This window comes from Wyeomyia smithii, chromosome 3 (genome assembly GCF_029784165.1).
Source record: "Wyeomyia smithii strain HCP4-BCI-WySm-NY-G18 chromosome 3, ASM2978416v1, whole genome shotgun sequence".
In the NCBI taxonomy this organism is placed as follows: domain Eukaryota; kingdom Metazoa; phylum Arthropoda; class Insecta; order Diptera; family Culicidae; genus Wyeomyia; species Wyeomyia smithii.
In genome coordinates, this window is record NC_073696.1 from 28,864,247 (window position 1) to 28,892,061 (window position 27,815).

At 40.3% G+C, this 27,815-nt stretch overlaps 1 protein-coding gene across 1 annotated transcript; it reads left to right on the forward strand.

Moving 5' to 3' along the window:
- The first annotated feature begins 1,114 nt into the window (after positions 1-1,114).
- LOC129729831 (protein slowmo) lies at positions 1,115-27,261 on the forward strand. Its single transcript, XM_055688670.1, has 4 exons — positions 1,115-1,374; positions 2,029-2,194; positions 25,266-25,571; positions 25,628-27,261. The coding sequence occupies exons 1-4, from the start codon at positions 1,343-1,345 to the stop codon at positions 25,766-25,768; spliced, it is 645 nt and encodes a 214-aa protein (XP_055544645.1). The 5' UTR covers positions 1,115-1,342; the 3' UTR covers positions 25,769-27,261.
- Positions 27,262-27,815: the final 554 nt, after the last annotated feature.

Genomic DNA, 27,815 nt, shown 5'->3' on the forward strand with positions numbered 1-27,815 from the left:
GAAAAAGCGGTACCATGATTTGCAATCAACATTTGTGCGCCATTATTTAGCAATAACGTGAAACATATTTTTAATGTAAACAAATTCGCTATAAGTTTTCTCCTCACCATCCCTTTATTGTCATTGCAGCAATATGACATCGTTTCTGAAGGGCGCCAAACTGACAGTCACTGCCACAAACTTGCTTCGCGTGTTTCGCTCCTTCTCACACAAACATGAACGGAACCAGAGTTGCCAATGTTCCAGTTTAAACTGGATTCTTCCAGTTTTTTTCAAGTGATCCAGTCAAACAGTTTAATCTCAAAATCTTCCAGTTTTTCTGTATATCTGCCAGTTTTATCCAGATTTTTTGGACACTCAACCTCCGATTGGTTTTTTGAAATATTTTTAGAACGTAAATTTTGTGGATTGATAAGTCATTGTAGCATTTCTTAACAGCATTTTCAGTATCGTATCTTCTCGTACGAAACAAAGCCAAACTAGGTGTTGTATTGCATGGTTGAGATATAAAGTTCAGTTTTATTCTAGAATCTAACAAAAAGGCTTAATCAGATCATGCAGAAAAAGAAATTAATTGCAATGATAGGTTAATGTTATATAAAAATTAAAACAATCTATTTCAAAAACGTTATATTCAGACGGCATTCTTCAAATTACTTTCTGTTGCGGAGCAATTTGAAAATTGTTCGAATAATCAGATATCAAGAGATAGCAAACTCAGAGATAACTGAAATTTACACATCACACTTGTAACGTAGGAAAACGTTGCATCAGTTCTTTTGTTAAAAGTTAAAGTAAATAAAAAGAAGCTTTATTTTCTGTTTTTGCTATTAACTGGTTGCGCAATTTCAAGTTTTGCTCCTGTAAATGAGATTTTTCAGTCTATATGTTTAACAAAATATAAGCATACAAAATGTATGCCCGCTGTTTTTGAAACTTATAATGGATTCAATAACCATCACAAAGAAGCTCTCTCACAATTTTGTCGGTATTTTGTAAATTTATTTGGAATCCAGTTTTTTCCAGTTTTTTCTTCAGCATTCTTCCAGTTTAATGAAAAAAATGATTGGCAACTCTGAACGGAACAATCACTGAATAAAAAAAAGTTCGCCCCCCCGCTCACTTTTTCACCGATGCTGTAACGAGACGGTCGCGGTTTTTGTGTTCCGATTTTTCGTCGCGAAAGTTTTTCTTTCTGCTCCAATCTCGGACTGTTCATTAGTGGTGACCGATTGGAAAAACGGTTCCGCGAGTGTGTGTTTTCCTCCGACGCCTAAATCGGAGATATTTCCAGTTCAACTCGCATCGGATTCAAGTTGCGGACGTGAAAGAACACTTCACGATGAAAATCTGGACCTCCGAGCATGTATTTAAGTAAGTCCACTTAACGCTACTCTAATGCACATCATTAGTTGAAAGTCTGGGTAGAGCGCGGTTGCTGGTATTGATTATGTAAAAGGATGGGCGGAACTGCGTCGATCTAGAATGTTCCGGGTTCTCCAGTCCAGGGGAATTCCAATCGGTGACGTCACGACGGCCAGCTGCACCTAGCAACAGTGAGCGCTGTCGCGCAAGATGACCTTTGGACACGCTTAACCCCCTGCGATATACTTTTAAGTTTGATTACGAAATTAGGTAAAATGTTTCATGTGACAAGCGAATGAATGAGTGTAAAATTTGTGTGTGAGTGCCGTGGTTTGCATGTGAAGGTTGTAAATTCCTTTGTTCCGACTTGCTGTTGCAGTCAGTGACGACGTCACTAACGGAGCATGTGAGAATCGTAACAGCTGGTTGAGCTGCTTGAGCTAAGCGGTGGAGGTGACGGGGTTCTGTTGTTAAACAGAGTGTGAAGGTCCGTTTGCTAGGCAAAACTCGTTTTTGTGTGTAACGGGACGAAGTCAATGTCCTCAGTAGGGGTTTTGCAACCGGAAATAATCAGTTGTGACGCGTTTCTTGCTATCGATTGGCAAATTATAATCACAATAAGGCTTTGTTTGATTGGTGTTTCGCTTTTCTTTCTCGTTTCAGCCACCCATGGGAAACTGTGGCGCAGGCAGCTTGGCGCAAATACCCCAACCCAATCAACACAGCAGTTATCGGAACCGACGTGGTCGAACGTCGGGTTGTGGATGGCATCCTGCACACCCACCGGTTAGTCAGCACCAAATGGTACTTCCCGCACTGGGCTCAAAAGGTAAAATATTGCTTGAAATTAGCGAATGTGTTAGGTCCTGGTATTTAAATAATGCTTCCTTACCAATGATGTTAAAAAACGGATTGAACATTCCAAAATTTATTTAGGCTATTCGAAACGATCTTGGGTTTTCTTATGTTATTTGACTTAAAAAACAGTAATATTGACTTGAAGATGTCAAGTAGTAATAATCGAAAGAGAAATCATCTACCCTTTTTAGTGCCGCTTTTCCTTGCAAGCCAGGGTGGCGACTACCGGGAAAACCCGGGAGTATCAGGGTCCAGGGATTTAATTTTTCGGTTAGGAAAATCAGGGAATTTAAAAAGTCGGAAAATTTTAAAGGCTTGGGATTTTTTACGGAATTAGTTCTGAATTGGATTTATTTCAAGCATTTGATGTGGGCTGTCGCCAGCAACCCTACAATAACACTCAATAACAATTTGTTCAAGATAGAAGAATTTTCCTGGAAAGTAATTTTCTAGAAGAACGCATCCATTTTAGCATAGGCTTTATTTAACCCCATCACCGCGGAGTGCCAGGGGTTTCCTCGATAAATAACCGTCAAACTCTTCTTACTCAGCAACATGCACAATTTGCATAAAATGTATTGTAAATTAAAGGTCGATTTGTTCTCCAACCGTTTCGTATAGTTGCATCGTTGAAAAATTTCAAGTATATTTGTTAAACTGCAATCAAAGTTTAAATTTTTAAAGTTTGAATTCCCGCTGGAATGGATTAGAGCATTGTAGCGCTGATGATACCTTGTACAGGCCTCATAACGGTTAGACAATGCAACTGTAGTTAATGTTAATGTTCAAGATGTCAAGAAATAGTGATGAAATTTTTTGAAAAGTATCCAAATAGGTACTAACAAGTCATCAAGTACTGCGCGAATTTTATGCTAATTACTACGCTTTTTTATAAAAACCAGCGGTTAGACGAGATTTTTTTCTTCGGTTTCTTGCAATTGCTTCCAAACTATTAACGCACCTTTTAACATCGCCTGAGCAAGCTTCAATATTGCCAATGTCATTTTCCAGTAATTGAAAATGGTGATTACTTCCTTGCAACAGAAAACTCAAAGACTTGCTCAGTAGTTTGAGTGTGTTCGTTACTGGAAATATAGTAAGCGAGTAGTGATTTAATGTTATCAAATTTCTACCCCGGAAATGTTTTACCAGCAGAATTCATTGAAATTAATTTTAATGAGCTTAAATCTATCAATTAAATTTTCAAAAGTATAAAAGCACTTCGTCACGATGGGATTTTAAATAAGGTTCTTGAGAAATTCTCAGAAATTGTTTCAGAATAAGTATTTCGCCAAATGATTGAAAAATGCTAAAAATACTCAAACTTTAAAGCAGGATAAGAAACCAGCTGTGGTTTAAAGTTGTCAAGCAATCATTTTTGTGATGATACAAACTAATAAATCTGAAGGTTATTCAAGTGGAGCTGCTCTTCTATACATAGAAAAAGCATTCGACAGTGTTTAGCATAAAGGTTTGATTGCGAAATTGTTAATATCTAATTTTCTACTTTTTACAGTCAAGAATTTAAAACAACTATTTAACTGATCCAACTAGAATTCCAGATCTGATTGATTTTCTTGTCAAGGCATGTGTGTCTCAAAATAGTTAATTGATAACACTGTTTCTGTGAATTGTGGTGCCCCTAGACGTTTCGGAAATGTCTCTTCAGACTTCAATAAAATTTTCCCGTAAGTAAACGGAAAACGATGAACACGCAAACAATTACTCTGCGGTCTTTTGACGCACTTCTGCATTTACCAGGGGCACCAACATGAACAGGTTAAGAAGCTATAATATTTCTAGGGTACTTACTTGAGCTTAAGGACAACTTTTTTTCACTTTTGTCGACCAGTGTAATTTTCATTTTCAATTTTTTCGAACTGGATGTGTTTCTCAACAAAAAAATATTTTTGTTCAAGATTCAAGTTAGCAGAAGCGAATCTAAACTGTTACTTAACAATTACTGGTGGCAATTTTAGCCGGAACCAGTTTAAGTCTGATCCTTTTTAGTTTAGACTTTTGAGATTTAGGTAGAAAAACCTATTATACTCGTAACTTAAATCAGTTTAAAATAAATTCGAACAGTCAGGGAAAAAAATTGAAACATCAGGGAATATCAGGGAATTTTTTTTTAAATTGAGTCGTCACCCTGCGAGCTGAAAAACCTTGGTACTGAGGGGGATTACATGAGCAAACAATCAACTGGACGCTTTCTGCACCCAAATAATGCCACTGTTCATTATTTAGCGCCAAAATGAGCTTCATAGCGCACAGCTTCACGAAGAATTGAAAAAGTTGTGGTTGTTATTCTTTTCTAGTTAGGTTGATCACCGTGAATTTGCCGTTTTAATTCGCGTAACGCGATTTGGTCTACTTTTTATCAATCATCATCCGATGCCTGGAACATATTAAATCATTACAATTACTGCAACATCAAATATCACCACGATCAATCAAACCATCCCCTGGGAGTACGGATCGAGGAGGATGATATTAAAAGCAAGAGGTTTCTAAAAAAACGCGAACCTGATCATTACAAAAGCGGACAAAGCGGAGGTTTATGAGTACCATAGCAAAATGATTAATTTGCTTGAGGACGAAACCACGTACAGAAAACTACCAGAAAATTCGTCCAATCAGAGTATGTATTAAACAAATCAACGGTTTCGTCGACGATTGACACCAAGGAACCTGAAGGAATCCAGCTTCAACTTACTGCGAAATTACGAATTACCAAAAATAAGAACATCCGACCCCTCCGTCCAGGTGTGTCCACGGGTGGATTAGCGGCATACCAAATAGCTGGATATCTTGCTGGATCTATTGGGAAAATGGCAGGAAAAACGGATTTTTACATCCTAAATAGTTTTGAATCCACCAGTGAGATCACAGGAGTCCAAACGAACGAGTAAGGAGTGGTTTTCTCTTTGGACGTAGTATCTCTACACCAATGTACCAGACAGAGATGCCAAATGTTTTTGAAAAATCTGTAACTGCTCGAAAAACCGGGAAAGTGTGCTCGAAATCTGAAAAAAACTCCGTGTTTCGAAAAAATTTCGCTCGCGCAGGCAAAAGTTTGTAAAAATCTGCACACATTTTAGGAAAATCTGCGCAAATATAAGGAGACTGACAAAAATCTGCAGAAACCGTGGAAAAATTGCAAATATCTGCAAATCAATAAATATCTGCACTGCACACGAACTCCAAAAATCTGCGTTTTGCAGACAAATCTGCACATTTGGTATCCCTGGTACCAGACTACTCCATCATGGATAAGGATAGTGGCTAGAAGGGGAACCCATTAAAAAAATTATGAGTTCGAATAAAAAACCGAGTGTAGATGGACTACCGAATCTTTTTGCGCGAGGGTGCATCCAGCGGTCCCCGCAGAAAAAGAAAGAGACGGATGCGAAATCCGAAGGTGGAAAAACGGCGAATATTTCTGTGCCCACACCGCATATATCGGTAGACTTGCTAGCCGGAAAGTGGCTGCGCTGTTTAGTCAACTCCACGCCATAAGCGAGTTCTCGCGAACAGGCGGTATATCGCTGACGACCTGAAGCCTCTTGCTTTGCAATTTGGAAACCATCGATTATGCCAGGAAAGAGCATGAGGAACTCGTAGCTCGAGTGGAAGCAACAGAGAAACAGGTCAGGACCGGAGGGCAACTGCATCCAAAGAGATGCAGTCAGACGCCCCTACATCGACTGCGGTCTGCTCAAAAAAAAGTTCAAAAACATGGACAAAAAACAAAGTTCAAAAACATGGACAAAATCACTGAGGGGTGCGACGTTGCAATATAGCCCTCGAAGAGAAATGCGGGGGGAGGGGGAAGCGGCCATTGAGACAATTCGTTTCCGGGAGAGCTCAGCGGGGACTCAGGATTCAGGTGATTACCGTCGACGTGAACTTAGCACTGAACTTGGCTGGTCACTATACGCCCTTGGCATACTACAGCAAACGAACGTTTGGACATAAGTCCTGGACCTGCAAGGGGCCCAATAGGAGCCAGTTATGCAGGCTTTGTAAAGGTGCTGGTGATTAAGCGAAGGATTGTGGAGAGTCTCCCAAGTGCCTTGTATGTTCCGGGAAACGAACGCCAAACACTTCTAGGGAGTCTCCAGGTGCCCAACCGGAGAATCGGCTGCGAAAATACGGGCTTGAGGGTGACGCAACTGAACCCGATAAACTGCTTCGCGGCTCAGTAGCTGCTATACCAACCAGCCTCTGAGTCGTCGGACATCGCCATCGTATCAGACTCTACAGCATCTCCCCCGGAGAACGGAAACCCGGTTCAGGAGATTGTGTCAACTTTAAGAGAAGGATACGTGGTTGCCTACGTGAAAAGAGTATTTTACTGCGGTTGTTATGTTCCGCCACGTTGTTCTACAGAACGGTTCACCCAGATAGTAGACTTATTATCTATAGAGTTAACGAGTAACTCAACCTATACCTGGCCAATGTTGGAACCAAATGTACCTGCTGTATGTACAACGGTGCGGAGTCGATCATTGACGTGACGTTCTCCAGCCCAGGACTGATAACGAACTGGAGTGTAGACGATGGCTACATCTATGGCGACCACCAGTCGGTTTGCTATAGTGAAGGCAACAACGTAAGGCGGTGAGTGACGGGTATAGCCAACACTCCGATTGTCGACAGGTGGAAGATTTCGCATTTCAAGGTTGAGGTAACCGAGCGCACGGGGGTGCAGTTGGCTCCGCCCGGCTGCTGACCACTCAGTTACCTTACTACAGGGATGGTCGGCCAACCTGCCGAACATCCATTTCGTGAGCGACAACAGCCATGTCGAGGTTGACGAGGAGACTATTTCCTAACCAGGCAATCAGGATGGCAATAAAAGCAGTCTCGGGCTGTTCCAGGCAGTCATGCAGAAGTACCTGGGGCCCGGATAGGTGGAAGCGACAGAGATTGGTTTTATTACATATAGGCAGTGGCGTCTCGTCCTATTGTGCACTTCGTGCACTACACCAGGTGTTGTTGGTGGGGCTTCATACCAATTTCAAAAATAACTAACTAACATCGAAAGCTAAAAAAATCCATCAAATAGTATCAATGATCAACTAGTATTGCTCGCTGTGACGCTGTGTACCATTTCTAGTGCACAAAATGAAAAAATACATGTGACCCACTCTAAGGTACGTTAACTCTGGACATCAATGAGTGATGCGAACGAGAGGCATAAAACAGACCAAAAACCTCTCTGCGCAGTGCACTTATTAATGTACACAATATTGTTATGTATCTACATACAGAGCGTGTAAGCGTGTGGCCAGTGGATTTGGTTTGCAAGACCGATGTGTTAGTATTGATTCCGTGCACTCCCGTCAATAAACTTGAAGAGATGAGAACAAACACGGAGAGCGTTGAAATTTGACAACAGTGTACACTCTCCGCAAGTCGCATGCTGCTTCATTCAAGCATTGAGTGCAGCTTCATTAGAGAAGGGGTAGGTGGGAAACTGAGAGAGGCCCTCGCCATGCAGTATGCGGCAAGGCGCGACAAGTGTCTTTTTTCACGGTGGGAATTAATATTAACAATAAAAACGATTACGCGCGTCCAAGCACATCCCGAACGCTATTCACGTCTCGCCGCATTCTGCATGACATGGGCCTAAGGCCGGTGTTAGTATTGGCTATTGAAAATACGCTCGGTGGCTTTGTATGTAACACACACGCGATGTTGTATTGCCTGGGTGGTAGAATGAAATGATTTTCTTTCAGTACTTTTCAAGAGGCAAATGCAGTATGTTAAAATAAATATGGAGCCAGATCTTGTTGAGGACCTTCTAGTCAAGCCATTCTTAAGACGAATTATAGAAGAAAAGCTTTCGGTCACAAAAATGCAAGTTCCTCGAACAAAGTTAGAAAATCTCAAGTCAACGTTTGTCAGAGGTGGAATGACAATTACACGAAAATTTAACGTGAACACTTATGATGCACGGTGGCTGTGCTGGTCACAGACACGTGGTAAACTATTTTGCTGGCCGTGTCTCTTGTTTCTAAATCCTAGTGATAAATGCGTGTGGATAAAGGATGGATATGGGGATTTGAACCATCTTTCCTCGGCCATGAAGGGGCATGCAGCGAATTTCTAAGAACAAATCTGGTGTTTGAAGATGATATTTTTAAAAATAAATTTGATTCTTTTTATGACACTTAATGATAGATTTTTAGAAAATATGAATACTAAATCAGATAAATGCAATGCATGTGTTTTATTATGTACATTCCTGGTGATGGTCAATGGGGAAGGAGGAGGGGGGAGGGGGGTAGGTGTTTGTATGAACAACCTTGAGTGCACAGTCAACGCCACTGCATATAGGCTTATCTGTCTGCTGGGTATTGCCGGCAAGGTGCTTGAGAGGATTATCCTCAAAAGACTGATGAAGTACGCGAAGGGTGTAAACGGTCTGGTAGATAACTATTTTGGGTAAGCCCACACTGAATCCTTCGTCAACAAGACGGCGAGAAGAAGCGGCATTTGCCATTGCACAATCGTCACACTAGTACCTGTTTATACCACGGGGGAAGCTTCTGACCAATCCTGCTTCCCATTCACTGCAGAAGTTCCGAAGGCTCTATCCTGGGCCCGATATTGTGGAATGTCTTATATGACGGTGAGTTCAAACTTAAGTTCCCTGTAGGAGTTGTGATCGTCGGCTTTGTAGACGGCATAACGCTAGAGGTCTACAGCGAGTCGATCGAGTAGGTTTAGTTAACGGCCGCGTACTGTACATGCAAGGTCGAAGATTAGATGCACTCCAGGAAAATGGAGCTAGTGCATCATAAGATGGAGGTCACGGTTGTTAATAACCGTAAATCGAAGCAACAGGTGGATGTCAGAGTCGAAAACTGCATCATTACCTCAAAGCGATCTTTGAAACGCTTAGGGGTCATGGTTGGTGACAAGCTCACGTTTGGAAGCCACGTCAACTATGCCTGTAGAAGGGCTTTATCGGCTATTGCACCAATATTTCTTATAATGTCCAATAGCTCAGCAGTGTAAGCGCTCAGTAAGCGAGACTTCTTGCCGGCGTGGTTTCGTCCATATATAAGTATGGTGGGCCAGTGTGGTCCAGAGCGTTAAGTACTAACAGCTACCGTGGTAAACTGGAAAGTACTTACATGGCTCAGGAAGATAGTACTTGAGCAGGAAACGATGAACCGTCAGACTTTCAGTACCGCTCCGTGGGACCGTGGGATCGCTGTGGGATCGCTGTCACCGGTGTTTGTCTATGCAGTCATGGCAAAGCTGGAACATGAGTGCATGAGACATCTGGGGGGCAAACAAATACGAATTAAGTTGTACAAACGGTATGTAGATGACTGCATGTGTGTAGTCGAGGGTTGAACGATCGTGAGCACGTTCGATGGTTTTCGCGGTCGGTTACAGTTCACAGTGGAAATGAAAATGAGGGGAGGATGTGGAAATTTTAACACTACCTACGACGGACTATCAGCTCGGCTTTGCAAAAAGCTGAAAACACGAACTCGGGAGAATACTTTTGAGATAGGGAATGTTAGCAATGGAATAGTTAGGTTAATATAATTTTTAAAACCTGACCCACAGCAATTCGTAAGTGTAGAATGATTGCAATTTTTAAAGGAGAAAAACATTGTAATTTCAATGAATAACAAATGTTTATAGGCGTGTGATGGTTGATAAAAAGTAGACAGAAATGTATTTCGCGAAGTATAGTTGTTTTTATAGCTTCCCCCGAAAAAGATCTACTGGTTTTGCATCAGCACTACACCTTGAAATTCGACAGTTAAAAATTGTGAAGCAGATTTTTGTCAACTTTGCGGTCGTCGCTTGACACACAACCCCAACATTCTTTCAAAAAATTTCTTCCAGTTTTCCAGTGAACATTTTCAGAAAGACAGACGCAAACAATATAAAATGTTGCCTTCCTAGCACTAAATAGATGCAAATACCCGTGTCTTGACTGTCAGTTAAATATTTCCCAAGACATGTGACATGTTTCCTTAAAAGTTAATTATCAAAAAAAAATAAACAGTTAATATGCAGTTCAAAAAGTTGAGCGAAATTCAACCAATCCCAAACTTTCTTTGTCTACCTCACTTTCGGAAGTTTGTTGGTTCGACACATTATAACATTATGTGCAAAAATAACTTTTCATTTCGTGCTGACAGGTAGCCAGAGCATAAGCGCTCTTTGTAAAAAAATGACCATCTTTCTTCTGTTAAAAACAAGTTTTTTTCTTACAAAATCTGCATTCTCAACGTAATCTCAATCAATGCTACCATTTTGGTCTACATCAGCGGCTCTCAACCTGGGGTACGCGTACCACTGGGGGTACTCGGAAGCCTTCAGGGGGTACGCGAAAGAAAAATCAGTAATGGCGGACAAAGTAATTTTTCTTTATAATTCTTTACTTTCTATTCAATGTTGCTCCTAAAACATGACTGTAGCAATCAAACAAACCAAGTTGAATTTAAAACCTGATCTAGACCTCCACAACATGATCTACCACTACCACTCTCGCACTCTGCGAGAACATTCGTACAATTGATATGAAAATATCGCCAAGGGGTGCGCGGACAAAGAAAGGTTGAGAACCGCTGGTCTACATAATAAAGACGTTACTTTTTAAAACCACCACAAATATCACTGGTTGGATAACAATTTGCGTAGTTCTACGTCAATAACGTGGTCTACATGGGCGTATCTCAAATGCCATCCTCTACTTTAGTTTTCTTATTCGGTACAAAGGTCGATAAAATTTATCTGAATCTCCAGCCTAAACCTGTTCGATATTGAAGCAAAAGCTCCACAGTCACAGTGATCAATGAGTGGTCTTTTATTACTTTTAATTTTTGAAATCTTATCTTATCAACCATAAAGAGGATAGTTCCAGTTTACATGTATGTACCTCCAAATCAGCTTCGTATAATGAAAGTAAATTTTGGATCAGGTTTGAATGAATTATACCCGTACCTCGATAAATCACAATGTTGATAAATAAATAATATGTAGGTTAATTTAAAGTTCTAATAACCTAACATAAGAATACTACGGCCTTGTTAAGGACGAGCCAACGATTTTGCTATGTCAATGTATGTGTGACGTAATCATCATCAACCATGCTATAGTGTGTGTAACACTTCGACATTTGTTTACAGAGCAAACAAAATTATTCCTTTTTTTGTCTGTTTAGGAACTGAATCGGTTCGCTTATGATCAATCCACATAAGAGATAAATGTATCTTGTCTGTAGTTCAGATTACAAATCGAGCCCGTTGTTTGGATAATTTCGACATAAATTCTGTTCTTCTATTTAATGATCGATGATAAAGCGAACATTGTAAATTAATAAGTAACAAAACACTATATGAAATCTAACAAAAAAATACTGATTTTTATCATTTCACCAATCCACAGTTTCGTTATATTCACGGAAATGGTTTTTAGTAAATAATGTTCTTAAATACTTACTCTGATTGATCGGATTGATCTTATACCGTTTGCACAATCGCAAACGAGCTGACCGATATTGTGTAGAAAAAATCGAAAAAGGCATTGCTTACCCGGTCGCGTTTCAAAGAGTGCGAAGTGCGGTGTGAAGATAAGCTGATAATCCGCAGTGAAGGTCATCCAGCTATTGTGCTTTAGTGGTTTCGCTGCGCAGCTGCCCGTTCCAGCACCGAAAGACTCGGTGATTGTTCTATTGAAGAAAACAAAGAAGAAGAGGTACGTGATTCTTTGCCACTGTACTGTTGCGCTAGTTTGAGCGCAATGGATATGGATCCCTTAGCCCCCGATCCCCCGTCTCCAAACCCACCCGACCCTGTCCCTCCTGTTCACCCCCCCTCTGTCCCTGCTTTAGTCAATCCTCGTCCCAGGCTTTACCCAGACGGATCAACGGGTCCACTGGTTCTCTACATGAGGCCCAAACCAGGAGGAAAATCACTGAACACGCAACAAATCGCGAAAGATCTGACGTCACGATACAAGGCCGTGACCGAAATCGCAAAAGTCAGACCAAACAAGCTCCGTGTCGTGGTCAATGATCTGGATCAGGCCAACGATATAGCTTGCTCCGAGCTCTTTACACGCGAGTATCGCGTGTATGTACCCGCACGAGACGTGGAGATCGACGGTGTGATAACCGATTCGAGTCTGTCTGTCGAGTGTATCCTGAGCGCAACTGGTTGCTTCAAGAATTTCAATGCTGAGGCGAAGATATTGGACTGTAAGCAATTACGGTTTATGTCGCTCGCCAACGGTAAAAAAGTATACACTCCGTCAGACTCGTTTCGCGTTACGTTTGCCGGATCTGCTCTCCCTAGCCACGTCTCGATTAACCGGGTTCGTCTGCCTGTGCGTTTGTATGTGCCCCGTGTTATGAATTGCACCAATTGCAAGCAGTCAGGTCATACAGCTGCCTACTGCTGCAATAAGGCACGGTGTGGCAAGTGTGGGGAGACTCATGCGGAAGATTCTTGCAGTGTAAACGCTGAAAAGTGTATTCGCTGCGGGGAAAATCTGCATGAGCTTTGTACATACAACGCAGAGATAAAATTCGCTCAAAGCTCAAAGCGTTCTTACGCTGAAATTCTTAAGAAGACCGTGACCACTTCTACCATAACATCGAACCCCTTTGATCTGCTGTCTTCGGATGAAACGGACTCTGACGATCCACCAGCAGAAACGTCCTACGCCAATCCTGGAGAATCTAGAAAGAGGAAAAATATTTTCTCTCCTAAGCTTCCCAGGAAAGGCCCGAAGGTTTCTCAAGATGGAATGAATAATACGAACAAATCTAAAAGCGCTGCGGAAAAGCCGAAGCAAACTCCTCCTGGGCTTGCAAATTTAAAGTCTCAGAAGGAGTTCCCAGCACTTCCTGGAACATCTAAAACCCCAGTTGTTCCTTTTGCACATCCAGTTGATAAATCAAATGCTGGACTGGTCAATTTTTCTGACATTGTAGACTGGATTTTTGAAACTTTCAATGTACCCGATCCAATTAAATTTTTTCTCACAGCATTCCTCCCAACAGTTAGAACATTTTTGAAGCAGTTGACTGCCCAATGGCGCCTCCTTGCAGCGATTGTGTCCTTCGATGCCTAATTCAACTGCGTATATGAAGGATTCTATCTCTGTCTTACAGTGGAATTGTAGAAGTATTTTACCAAAAATTGATTCACTTAAAGTTTTGATAAAAAAAAACAAATGCGATGCATTTTCCCTTTGTGAAACTTTGCTTACTTCAAATATTGATTTCAACTTCCATGATTTTAATATTATTCGCCTTGATCGAGACACCCCATATGGAGGAGTACTTTTAGGGATTAAAAAGTACTATTCTTTTTATCGTATTAACCTCCCCTCGATTCCAGGCATCGAAGTTGTCGCATGTCAAATGACAATACAAGGTAAAGAGCTTTGTATTGCCTCAATATATATTCCTCCCAGAGCACAGGTTGGGCAACGGCTGCTCTTTAATTTAATAGAACTTCTTCCCTCGCCACGTTTGATTTTGGGAGACTTCAACTCTCATGGTGTGGCTTGGGGTTCCCCTTACAATGATAACCGCTCCTCTTCAATCTACAACCTTTGCGATGGCTTCGACATGACTATTTTAAACAACGGTGAAATGACACGTATCCCGAAACCTCCAGCGCGCCCAAGCGCTTTGGATCTATCCTTATGTTCGACGTCGCTACGGTTGGATTGCACATGGAAGGTAATCCTCGATCCTCTCGGTAGCGACCATTTGCCTATTCTTATTTCAATTACTAACGGGTTAACTCGCATTCGACCAATTGATATTCCGTATGACCTCACACGGAATGTCGATTGGAAGTTATACGAGGAAATGGTTTCAAAAGCGGTCGAGACGATTCAACATCACCCACCACTTGAAGAATACAACCTCCTCGCGGGCTTGATTCTCGACGCCGCGTTGCAAGCCCAAACGAAGAAATATCCCGGCGTAACGATCAAAGAACGGCCTCCCACTCCGTGGTGGGACCAAGAGTGCTCCGATGTCTACACGCAAAGATCCGACGCGTTTTTGGCCTTCCAGAAGGGAGGTATACCTGGCGACTATATACGGTATTCGGAGCTTGAAACCAAGCTTAAAAGGTTCGTAAACGAGACGTCGAGGGAGACATCGATGAGCACTCTTTGGAACACAGCCCGAAGAATGCGGAATCGCGTAACGGTCAACGAAAGCGAGGAGTCTTCAAGTCGGTGGATATTTGATTTTGCCAGGAAAGTATGTCCGGACTCTGTTCCTGAGCAAAACTTTGTTCGCGATGCGTCTCCGGGCCACGACGCGATAGAATCACCTTTTACGATGGCAGAGTTTTCAGTTGCCCTCCTGTCCTGTAACAATAACGCGCCTGGGTTAGATAGAATCAAATTCAACTTGTTGAAGAATCTACCCGGCAATGCCAAGAGGCGCTTGTTGAACTTGTTCAATAAGTTCCTGGAGCAAAACATTGTACTGCAGGATTGGAGGCAAGTGAAGGTGATCGCCATCCAAAAACCAGGGAAACCAGCTTCTGATCACAACTCTTATAGGCCGATTGCAATGCTATCCTGTATCCGGAAATTGATGGAAAAAATGATACTCCGTCGTTTAGACCATTGGGTCGAATTAAATGGTCTACTATCAGATACTCAATTTAGCTTCCGCCGTGCCAAAGGGACGAATGATTGTCTTGCGTTGCTTTCAACAGATATTCAGCTGGCGTATGCTCGCGAAGAACAAATGGCGTCTGCGTTCTTGGACATTAAGGGGGCTTTTGATTCCGTTTCCTTTGACATTCTTTCGGGTTAACTTCACCGACAAGGATTTTCGCCAATTTTGAACAATTTTTTGCACAATTTGTTGTGCGAAAAGCACATGCATTTTACGCACGGCGATTTGGCAACTTTTCGAATTAGCTACATGGGTCTTCCCCAGGGCTCATGTTTAAGCCCCCTTCTTTACAATTTTTATGTAAATGACATCGACGAATGGCTGGCAAATTCATGCACGATAAGACAACTTGCAGACGACAGCGTGGTCTCTGTTACAGGAGCCAAAGCTGCCGATTTGCAAGGACCATTGCAAAATACCTTGGACAATTTGTCTGCTTAGGCTTTACAGCTAGGTATCGAATTCTCTCCGGAGAAGACTGAGATAGTAGTTTTTTCTAGGAAGCATGAACCTGCTCAGCTTCAAACACAATTAATGGGTAAAACGATTACTCAGGTTTTGGTACACAAATATCTTGGTGTCTGGTTCGACTCTAGAGGCACCTGGGGTTGTCACGTGAGGTATCTGATGAAAAAATGTCAACAAAGAGTGAATTTTCTTCGTACAATAACCGGACAATGGCGGGGAGCCCATCCAGGAGACCTTATAAGGCTTTACCAAACAACGATATTATCTGTCATTGAGTACGGGTGTTTCTGCTTCCGCTCCGCAGCAAACACACATTTGATCAAACTGGAGCGAATACAATATCGTTGTTTGCGTATCGCCTTAGGTTGCATGCAGTCGACCCATACGATGAGTTTGGAGGTCTTAGCTGGAGTTCTATTGAAAAACCGCTTCTGGAGCCTGTCTTCTCGTATTCTTATCAAATGTGAGGTCTTGAACCGTCCTGTGATTGAAAATTTTGAGAGGTTAATCGAACTTAACTCTCAAACCCGTTTTATGACATTGTATTTCAATCACATGTCCCAAAATATTAACCCTTCTTCGAATATTCCAAATCGTGTCGACTTATCAAATACTTCTGATTCTACTGTGTTTTTCAATACATCCATGATAGAAGAAACTCGTGGAATCCCGGATCATTCACGCGTGCAGCAGATCCCCAAAATATTTTCCAATAAATATCGAAACATCAACTGCGACAATATGTTCTACACTGACGGATCACTTCTCGATGGGTCCACTGGCTTCGGTATCTTCAATAACAATTTAACCGTTTCCCATAAACTCGATAATCCTGCTTCTGTTTACGTCGCAGAATTAGCTGCAATTCAGTACACCCTAGGGATTATCGAAAAAATGCCCACGGACCATAATTTCATCTTTACGGACAGTCTCAGCTCCATTGAGGCTCTCCGATCGATGAAAGATGTTAAGCACTCTCCGTATTTCCTGGGGAAAATACGGGAACATCTGGGTGCTTTATCCGAAAAATCGTATCAGATTACCTTAGCGTGGGTCCCTTCGCACTGCTCGATACCGGGTAATGAGAAAGCGGACTCTTTGGCTAAGGTGGGCGCAACAAACGGTGAAATTTATGAAAGACCAATTGCTTTTAATGAGTTTTTCGCACTTGTACGTCAAAATACGATCATCAGTTGGCAAAATGCTTGGACTAGAGGGGAACTGGGAAGGTGGTTACATTCCATTATCCCCAAGGTATCGACGAGCCCGTGGTTCAAGGGATTGGATGTAGGTCGAGATTTCATTTGCGTGATGTCGCGGCTTATGTCCAATCACTATAGAATTGATACGCATCTCCGTCGTATTGGGCTCGGGGAAAGTGGTATCTGTGCCTGTGGTGAAGGTTATCACGACATAGAGCACGTTGTTTGGTCATGCCCTGTACACCGTGACGTCAGGTCTAAATTAATAACTTCCCTCCGGGCCGAGGGTAGAGGACCAGCTGCTCCTGTTCGTGATGTCTTGGCGAGTCGTGACCTACCCTACATGTCTCTTATATACATTTTCCTGAAATCCATCCACGCCCCAGTCTAGTCCCATTCCTTTCCATCCACATTCAACAAAACGGCAAGAACACGTCATAGACCTCGATTTTGGAATCAGCAACTGAACCCCACACGAATCCGCTAGGACCTGAGAACCCGAGGCCTTTCGCGATATCTTGGCTTGAACAACAGCGAACAACAACAACGAACCATAACCAGCAACTGAACCCCGCACAATACTTCCAGGCCCCGAGGATTACATGCCCCTGTCCCAGCTCATGACATCGTGGCTTAGCAGAACAAATCCATACATGCTGCATATCCATGGCCATTCGACGATCATCAGACGACCATTCAACTACAAAACATTGATTGAAAAATATATGCTAGTTTTAAGATAGACTTAATTTCAGCTCGTAGTCGGCAGCGAGGATAAAAAATTTGCTTAATGAATTTAAGTCATCAGATATAATTGGCGCCGTTAAACATTAAATTGTATTTGTGCCGTGTCAAATAAACGATAGGTGAAGAAAAAAAAACAGTTATAAAAATCATCAATAATGACGATGACTACTCACTAATACCTACGCAATGCTATCCTTCGAATAGACGTTTTATTTCGCTGTTTCCATTGTTTTCGTTAGTTGCTATTAGTGAGGCAACTCGTGGTTTTGCTTTAATAATTCTGAGTAAAAAAGCATAGTTTGTTTTGGCTTTTTGAAGCAGTGAAGACAGAACCAGTAAGTTTATGTAGTGATATATTTCTACACGCAAAACTTTTCCTTATAGCAATAGGGCAAAATTGCCTTTTGGGTAACAAACCTATTACTTTAAAGGCAATAAAATTCTTCCCCAGTCAAGTAACAACACATACTGACATAAATTTAGCACGTGTTACGGGAGTACGACTATCTAATAATGGTCGTTTCAACCACATGCAAGATTTTTTCTGTCGAAAACTGCTTACTTTCCATCTCAAGCAAAAAAAATCACACACCGTCGCATATGTTGCATATGTTACAAGTTTCTTCAATCTCCAATTCATCCGGTGTGCGTGTATTAGTTCGCATACGGAGTAGAGAAAAAATATGACAAGAGCTGCCAAGCAGCATTTTCCCCGTCATAGAGTAGGCAAACGTTGATTATTTCAAAGACTTGAAATGCGTCTTTAAATGACATCACGATCTGTAAACTGCGTTAGAGAAAAACAAAAACATTCGCTTTCCTGCAAGATATCTAAAACACATACTCATTGGTTCATGGAAACTCATTTGCACCTGTTTGAAAACTTCGCAACTTCGGCAACTCTGGTCAGACAGTATTACATATTTCCATTTCATGTAAACACTGAGGGACGAAACGAAAGTGTTTCTAATTAGACATTTGAGGTTGACGGATGAGATTCCCATTATGTGTGGATGAAGGGAAGCAAAAATGAATCTGATCGTTCAGTGTGCGTCTTGAACTGTCCTACAGATCAGACGTTTTTTCGGTTGCTTGTGGACTGGTCTTTGACTGCCTATAGCTTCAAAGTTTGTGTTTTGTCAGTGTGTCTTTTAAAGATTACCTGAAAGTTATTTCCCATCAGTCTTTCTCAAGACTACCTACTTTTGAATTTAACATTTGTTTTAACTTTTTTCGTATCACCTGAAATGGCTGGACGGAAAAAGAAACCTCGCATCGCTGCGGGGAGGAAAAGAAAGGCATCTCTTTCTGACACATCGAGTGTCTGTAGTGACAATCCTTTTGATATTTTGCCTGAGCAAGAAGCTGGTGAAATGGAAGTTACCAATAATGAAACTATACAAAATATAAAATCTTTAAAAAAGGAGAAAGTTCCACCTATTGTGGTAACTATTTCTTCTGAATTTAATATATTCAAAAAGGAACTTTCAACGTTTGTTTCTGACGTTAAAGTTACCTATCAAATTGGCCGTAGAGGTGAATGCCGCTTATTAGCCGACTCAGTAAAGGGTCGTGATCGTCTTGTTCAGTATTTAACTGACAAGATGTACAAATTTTTTACATATGACACCAAGAACGCCAAGCCGTTCAAGGTTGTTTTGAAAGGTCTCACCAACGATCAAACCGTTGATGAGATCAAACTTACTTTAACAGAATTACTTGGCATAGCCCCTACACAAGTAATTCTAATGAAACAAAAATCACGAGGCGAAAACAGTCAGAGAACTGGAATTTCCCTTGTTAACTATTTAATTCATTTTAACCGCAATGAGGTTAACAACTTAAAATTTTTTGAAAAAGCACATGCTTTGTATAATGTGCGTGTAAAGTGGGAAATTTATAGGAAGTATGGCGGAGGTGAAAAGCATATCACCCAATGCCGTACTTGCCAACGTTATGGCCATGGTTCTAAATTCTGTAACATGGACCAAAAATGTCTTAATTGTGGAGACTCTTCTCACAAAAAGGACACATGTCCTGTGAAAGAGAGTAAAAATTTTCGCTGTGCGAATTGTAACGGCAACCATATGTCAAATTTTTATCAATGCCCAGTCCGTTTAGCAATTGTTAAGGCAAGGCAAGGTAAACAAAATTCAATTTCTCAAATAAAACCAACTTCAAAACAAAATTCTCCAAGCGTACCAGTGACGCATAGTTTACCTACTCCTTTGCATACCCGTTTAACTTATGCACAGGTTACAGGTAGTTCGAACATTATACCGCCTAGTGTTGGTAGTTCGAAAATAACCGTTAATATGGGTAAGCAAAACACGCTAGAAAATAATTGTACACCTATCACTCCAGCTAATATTGCTACCGAAAATATTTTTTCTAATGTCAACTGCCTGGGGCCTATTACGGCAGGTAAACTTTCTTTTTTGCAACAGGCAATGTTCGATCTTATGAACGCCATGTTGCAGGCAAAATCAATGTTTGAAGCCATTCAAATAGGTACAAATTTTACTATTAAAATTGTTTCTAATTTAAAATTTAGCAATGATTTTAAATAAAACAATTAAAATATTAAATTGGAATGCTCGCTCATTGAAGGCCAATGAGAATGAGCTTTTTAATTTTTTAACAGTAAATAATGTGCATATTGCAATTATTACTGAAACATTTTTGAAACCTAACATAAAATTAAAATATGATCCCAATTACGTGGTTCATAGATATGATAGGATTCAGGGTTCCGGCGGTGGAGTTGCAATTATTATTCATCGCCGAATCAAACATCGTGCTCTTCCCCATCTTGAGACGAAAGCTATTGAAACTTTGGGAATTGAAGTTCAAACTGAACTTGGGATTTTATTTATTGCCGCAGCATATTTACCATTTCAATGCACACGCGAGCTCAAAAATTATTTTAAAGGTGATTTACAAAAACTCACCAGAAATCGTTCGAAATTTTTCATAATCGGCGATTTTAACGCTAAACATCGTTCATGGAATAATTCTCAAAGTAATTCCAATGGCAAAATTTTATTCAATGATTGTTCTTCAGGATACTATTCTATTTTGTCTCCGAATAGTCCCACATGCTTTTCTTCTTTAAGAAACCCTTCAACAATTGATTTGGTGCTAACAGATCAAAGTCATGTATGTAGTGATTTGATCACACATGCTGACTTTGATTCTGACCATCTTCCAATAACTTTTTCTTTATCACATGAATCAGTTTTAAACCCTATGAGCTCTGTTTTTAATTATAACAAGGCTAATTGGGAAAGATACAAAACTCATATTGAGAGAAATTTCAATAATGAGCTTGATTTGCAAAACGAAGTGAATATTGATTCCGCTTTGGAAGCATTAAAATGTGCAATTGTTGATGCCAGGAATTATTCTGTTCCAAAGGCTCAAGTGAAATTTGATTCATCAATAATTGACGAAAATCTTCAACTTCTAATTCGTTTGAAAAATGTCCGCAGACGTCAATATCAACGTTCTCGTGACCCTGTTTTTAAAACTATTTATAAAGATTTACAGAAAGAGATTAAGCATAGATTTACTCTTCTGAGAAATCAAAATTTTGAGACTAAAGTTGAAAAATTGAAACCATATTCAAAACCATTTTGGAAGCTGTCGAAGATTCTTAAGAAACCTTCAAAGCCTATTCCAGTTTTAAAAGATGGTGAACGTTTTCTTGTATCCAATGAACAAAAGGCTCAAAGACTTGCTCAGCAGTTTGAGAGTGTTCATAACTCAAATTTGAATTTTGTGAGTCCAATTGAAAATGAAGTCACACGTCAATTTGATTTAATTTCTTCCCAGAATTTTTTACCTGCAGAAATAATTGAAACTAACTTGAATGAGATTAAATCAATTATTAAAAATTTCAAAAATATGAAAGCACCTGGTGACGATGGAATCTTTAATATACTTATCAAACATCTCCCTGAGAGCACAATGGAATTTTTAGTGAAAATTTTCAATTGCTGCTTCAAAATTGCATATTTTCCCAAATTATGGAAAAATGCAAAAATTACTCCCATTTTAAAACCGGATAAGAACCCAGCTGAAGTTTCAAGTTATCGACCAATCAGTTTGCTTTCTTCAATAAGTAAACTGTTTGAGAGAATTATTCTTAACAGAATGATGTCACACATCAACGAAAATTCAATTTTTGCAAATGAACAGTTTGGATTTCGCCATGGGCATTCCACAACTCATCAATTGCTCAGAGTTACAAATATGATACGAGCTAACAAATCTGAAGGTTATTCCACTGGAGCTGCTCTTTTAGACATAGAAAAAGCATTCGACAGTGTTTGGCATAAAGGTTTGATTGCGAAATTGCAAACTTTTAATTTTCCAATTTTCCTAATCAAAATTTTAAAAAATTATCTTACTGATCGAACTCTGCAGGTTGACTATCAGAATTCAAAATCTGATAGATTTCCTGTCAGAGCAGGTGTACCTCAAGGTTCAGTCTTGGGTCCAGTCCTGTACAACATATTCACTTCAGATCTTCCTGATTTGCCTCCAGGATGCACAAAGTCATTGTTCTGCGATGACACAAGCATTTCCGTAAAAGGAAAAAGCCTTCGTGTCATATGCAGTCGATTGCAGAAAAGTTTAGATATTTTTTCTTCCTACTTGCAAAAGTGGAAAATCTCTCCCAATGCTTCTAAAACTCAAATGATAATTTTTCCGCATAAGCCTAAGGCTTCTTTCCTCAAGCCAAACAATAATCACGTTGTCAAGATGAATGGGGTTATTTTAAGTTGGTCCGACAAGGTTAAGTACTTGGGACTAATTTATGATAAAAAACTTATTTTCAAAGAGCACATTGAGAGTATACAAGCCAAGTGCATCAAATATACGAGATGTTTATATCCTCTCATTAACAGGAATTCTAAACTTTGTTTAAAGAACAAACTTTTGATTTACAAACAAATTTTTAGACCAGCAATGCTTTATGCTGTACCGATCTGGTCAAGTTGCTGTTCAACAAGGAAGAAAACGCTCCAAAGGATTCAGAATAAAATTCTGAAAATGATTTTGAAGCGTCCTCCTTGGTTTGGTTCACTCGAATTACATAGACTTACTGGTGTTGAACCATTAGAAGCTATGTCAAATAAAATTATTAACAATTTTCGACAAAAATCGTTGCAATCCTCAATTGCTACGATAAGCTCTCTTTATAGCCAATAAGTTAGCAATTAAGTTAGTTGTAAGTTTACTTCCCCTTTTCTGACAAGTAGGTTTAAATCCCTACGAATGATAAGTCCTAATTGCGAAAGCAAACAAATCCTAACAATTAAAATTACAAATTTCTAACAGTGTTGAGAAGTCACCATTTGTGATTGGACACACATACTCATTATTTACTAATATTTATCATAAATACTTAAGCTACTAACAAATCCCCCCTTAAAAAAAAAAAAAAAAATCTGATCGTTGCATCAATACAAATGCAGCGAGTGAAGTCTTGCTAACACATGCATTGCGGTGGGTGCTTGGATGTATGTTCTCCTCCAGAAACACATACAAGCGTGTGGCCGTCATAATTTTTATTACTTTTTGTTTGTTACTATTTGTGTATAATGCGCAGTCATAAGACACAATAAGTAATAAAAAATTGCCCTAAAGTAATAAAATGTTCCCCGTTTGCGTTGGGTGTACTAAAGTTTTAACTAGTGTTTTGACCCGAAAACGGCTGAAAACGTACTCGCCAGTGAAGAAAAAGATGAAGAAGTCATAATGAAAATTTTTTGCGTGGAGTGATGATAAGAAGAAGCAAAAATTAAAATCAATCTAAAATGACTAATTAGTAAGTTTCTAGTTCTGAATTGTGATCTAATTTATGCGGGCACAGGTTATGCTAACAGTGATACATTTTAATGCTGTTTCGTAACGTAATTTTTCGACTGTTAAAGATTTCCTGCAAGCATCATCATTTTACTCACACATTGACAGACCAATGAGCGTTGGCTAAGCCTTAAACCCTGAAAACATTTCATATTCTGAGTATATTTCCAGAGAAACTGAATTTTTCGTCGAGATAAAGCTTCTTTTATGTCCGATAATGCTGAAATTTTGCATCGAAGATTTGTTCAACAAATTCAACAAGCATGCATTCGCTATGAAACCCATCGATTTTAGAAGATTTAAGATTGAATTCGGCAAATAATTTTTCGATTCAGCACTCGTTATCGCTATGGCTTTCAGTCACTAATCCGTTTCAGTAGCTGACATTATTTTGCTGCGCAGTTTTCGTGTGTTAATAACACTACCACAAAGTTGTGAAAGTTAGTAAAAAGTCTTCCTACCTTGCAAATGCTGGCTAGGAGAGAGCGCATAGAAACGAAGAAATAAAAAATCGTCATCAGTGACAACGCAAAGTCCGCCTGTGGCATCAGCAGTAAATGTATAACTGCGTCAATAGCGAGTTGTTGTTGCGGTGTATTTTTCCAACTGTTGCTCGTGTGCTGATAAAAATACCTGCTTCAACAATGTGGCTCGTCACCGGTCGACGATTCCGTTACACATTGTCTGCCTGATGGATGCTGAGATTGACTGCAATGTCCGTCAGTCTGAATTCATTTCTCTTCCAAGGCCGCCGGAAGATATTACCGATTCCCTTTTCAATGACACTTCACAAAATAATGTCTCAATTTACACTACTGACCAGAGCCGCCTTCGTGAGTGGATAAGTGGCTTGGACAGCTGATGAATTCGCACAGCTATTGCTTTTTGACACAGATTTGTTTGCGTAACGCTGCCGGCCGCACGCGCGTCCGCAAGAGTGGGACAGGTGAAACCGAAAACAATACTGTGATCTTGAAAGTTTTAAAATAGCCAACTGAGAAGGGGGTTTTACGGCGGCCAAGGTTTCACTTTTGATTTTTTTTTTTGTGAAGAAAAGGCTTAATTTGAAGAATTGTTTTAGATTATTCGCTTATGCAGTGGCAGTTTCGGCCATTACCCTATCTTGCAATTATTTTTGCTTAATCTATGATTACGTTTTTTTCTTCGTTTGATCGAAGATAACTCTGCAAATTTATCGTTTAATTCCCACTGATATCAGCATGACCTGGTCGAAAAATTACCGATTGGATTTATTTTGATTCAGTGCTTTGATAAAAGTTTCAATTTTCTGACTGTAAGCGCTTTGTCAATTTTAAAACTGGAACTTTTTATGATATCAAAGCTTACATGAACCTTGATTAGCCATTGTCACTCAGTCTTGCTTAGTTATCCCCTAGCTGTGAGTAATCTCTACCCCTAGGCAATTCTTCTATTCCACGTGAGTTGTATGACCTTTCAATCAACGGGAGAGAGAAATGATAATAATTCAATTGCCTTAACTTTCCTCTACACGTGCACTCGGAAATCTGATTCCAGACGATCACCGACTTTATCAAGGCCAAATCTCAAATTTCCTCGCTTTTACTGCTCTTGCAGGTTTGACGGAAGTTTCACGAAAGACACGTTCTAGTGTCCAGTAGTCTGGTTGGTCCGATTATTTACTTATCAGATTCTCAGTCCTTATCAGCCGGTGCGAAGTGCGAACGCGTTGGTTTTGAAATTCAACAAAGACACACGTGCCCTATATTTACTATTCTCCTTACGACGTTCGTTGCATAATTGAGTGTACATTTTTCAATGACACATTTCCTTTCAAGGCACTTCTGTGGTCTATTAGAGCTGGCTGGCAAGTAAAATACTTTACAAATTAGTAATCCTGACCTGCACGAGAAGCTATTTTTAAACTTACGTTCACAGCTGACCAGTCTTCTGGTTCAGGCAGGTATTGCGTATTTTTCCTTACGGGGGACGAAAGTTCTTTGATTTGCCAATTACATCACCGTTCACTCAGCCGGCCGATGAACTAACGACGTTCTGTTTTTCTTCTCTGTTTCTAGCTTATTGGTTCTCCCAATGTATGCTATGCCAGTGAAAAATCCACCGTCGATCCGGGGAAACGACAAATGACACTGAAGACGATCAATCTCACCTTCGGCAGTTTTCTTTCGGTGTACGAAACGCTCAGTTACGTTCCACATCCGACAGATCCGGGCAAAACGCTGCTCCGACAGGAGGCCACCGTGCAGGTCGAGGGCGTTCCGCTGAACCGGTACATGGAGGATGTACTGACGAAAAATATCAGTACCAACGCAGGCAAGGGCCGACAGGGTCTCGAATGGGTGATAGGAAAATTAAACTCAGAGGTACTTTTCTTTATCATAAGTTTAAAGCATTTATTTCACTGTAACGGTTTTTGCAGGTGAAAGAATTTGCCACCTCGGCAGCTACCAGTACGAACGAGATCCTCACCCAAACGAAGAAATCGCTGGACGACATCACCGACCAGGCACGGAAGAGTATGGATGAGCTTAGTGCGACAGCGCAGAAGATTCACATATAGTAACAAGCGCTGCACGACTTCGCCCACTACTGCTAGCACTGCTGGGACAGCCGCTGCATCGCCGCTGTCCTCCCCATCTCCATCAGCAGCAACGGCGACTACGGCGGCTGGCTCCGCTAAAAGCAGTTCCGCCGGTGGAGGAAACTCGCCCTACCACTCGGCTGCTTCCCGATCGACCGATACTAGTATCAACAGTAACACCAGTTCACGATCTAAAGCTACCACAGTTAAGCAATTCATCTCGGCGACGTCTACTGACAACAGCACAGCAACGCCATCCTCAACATCGTCATCATCATCACCATCAACTACTAGAGCCAGTACAATCCCGCCAACCGCTCCGACGTCCTGATTGTAAGCTAATTCAATAATGATTAGTTCATTTTCCTTTGCAAATCCTCGCGTTATGTGATTTTGTCAAATTTCGGTCCTCCAACTTTCCCTTTCAACTTTCGATCCTCAAGTGCCGGTAGCAGTTGTTTTGCTTTCCAACACGCCACCCACCAACACTCCCCAAGCAACCCTAGCATTGTGTTCCTATTTATTACACTACGATTTAATAATTTAAAATCTATTGTACAAACGATTATAATAATACAATTGCTTTAAACTTTATCTCTCACTGCAGCTTCAAGCTTTGATGAAGTTGTTTCCACCCCCCTCTTTCAGACACAGTCCTTGTAATCTTTAGCTGATATAGAATAACGAAAGCCCGCGAATTGTCTCTCAGTGACGAATGTAGCAGAATGATTATATATTGATTTAAGTAGGATATCCGTAATTGCAAAGAAATCAGTTAAAAGCTTCTCCCCCCCGCAAAACAAAACAAAGAAAAGTGATACCAATTTTAGTGACTAAAGAGTGCTAGGGGTATTTAAACGCAGTGATAATCTAATAAATTGTGTAAATAGGCCTCTACTAATTTAACGGTCGAACTAAGTTGACGTGACAATGTAGCATTAAAAATAACACGCTGTTAGTATTATGGTGAAAAATTTGAAGTAAAGAAAAAACAGGTTTCTTTCCAGTTTATATGCTGTTCTGGTATCTGGTCAATCCGCATAAACAAATAGCGCAAAATATCTTTCGAATGAAAAACGTAAATATCTAGTATGACACATTCCTGTCGGTGAGGAACTTGCACCATCATCATGCGACGAGGACGAATTACTGTAGTGAAAGAGGTATTGTTTTTTTTCGGTTCGGTTTGGTTCAATTACCGCTATTTAGGACTTTTTGGATATTCATACGTACTTTTGGCAGGTGAGAAAGGAATGAATGCGTGAGGTGAACCAATATGATTGAATAACGGATTAGCAACTTTGCAGTAGAGTATTGATACCTATCATCACCATTATAAATACATGATACAAAATAACTATTGCATAGACATTTTTCAAATCGGTTACATATGAATTGTTGTCAACGTTTCAGAAGATGAGAGTTTAATTAAATGCAGCCGTGATAGCTAAAGTTTCAGATATACAGAGAAACTGGTAATAATTTGTATCCGAATGCTTCTCGAACGAGGTTACAGCCAAGAATCCGAAAATAGTATTAGCGATTACTCGTGATTTTGGACAGCGACAATAAGCTTACTGAGCCATTCCATTTCCTATTTTGATTTAACTTTGTCCAGTTTGGGTGGAGATGTTTTTTTACGATATTTCCATCATTCAAAGAGGCACCGCACCAATAAATAAAATATAAAATAGAATGGACTAAAGTCGTTTTTACGCGGGGAATACGTAGCGTGTAACAAAAGGGTAAATTCCGAACTTCGCGTAAAAAACCTTCGTGTATTGGACAAACGGTGCGTTTGATTGAAATGCTATCTTCGGTAAAGTCGTAGATTGTAAAATCTGCTATTCGGATAGGGTTCATAATTTTAACAGGGTTTATTCAATTTTATTTTGAATAGTGCTAATAACTGATGAAGTATAGCGACACTTTATGTAGCCCTTGATTAATCATAAAGACCTGAGGTTGTTCAACACCATCATTGTTCGTTCAATCTTCAAACGGAGAAGTTCAAAAGATTATGAGT

Excerpts from the sequence above, each read along its gene's own strand:
- LOC129729831 (XM_055688670.1), top strand. The coding sequence starts at position 1,343 with ATGAAAATCTGGACCTCCGAGCATGTATTTAA. Across the intron at positions 2,195-25,265 it reads TCCCGCACTGGGCTCAAAAG|CTTATTGGTTCTCCCAATGT; the intron begins GTAAAATATTGC and ends CTCTGTTTCTAG. Across the intron at positions 25,572-25,627 it reads TAGGAAAATTAAACTCAGAG|GTGAAAGAATTTGCCACCTC; the intron begins GTACTTTTCTTT and ends CGGTTTTTGCAG.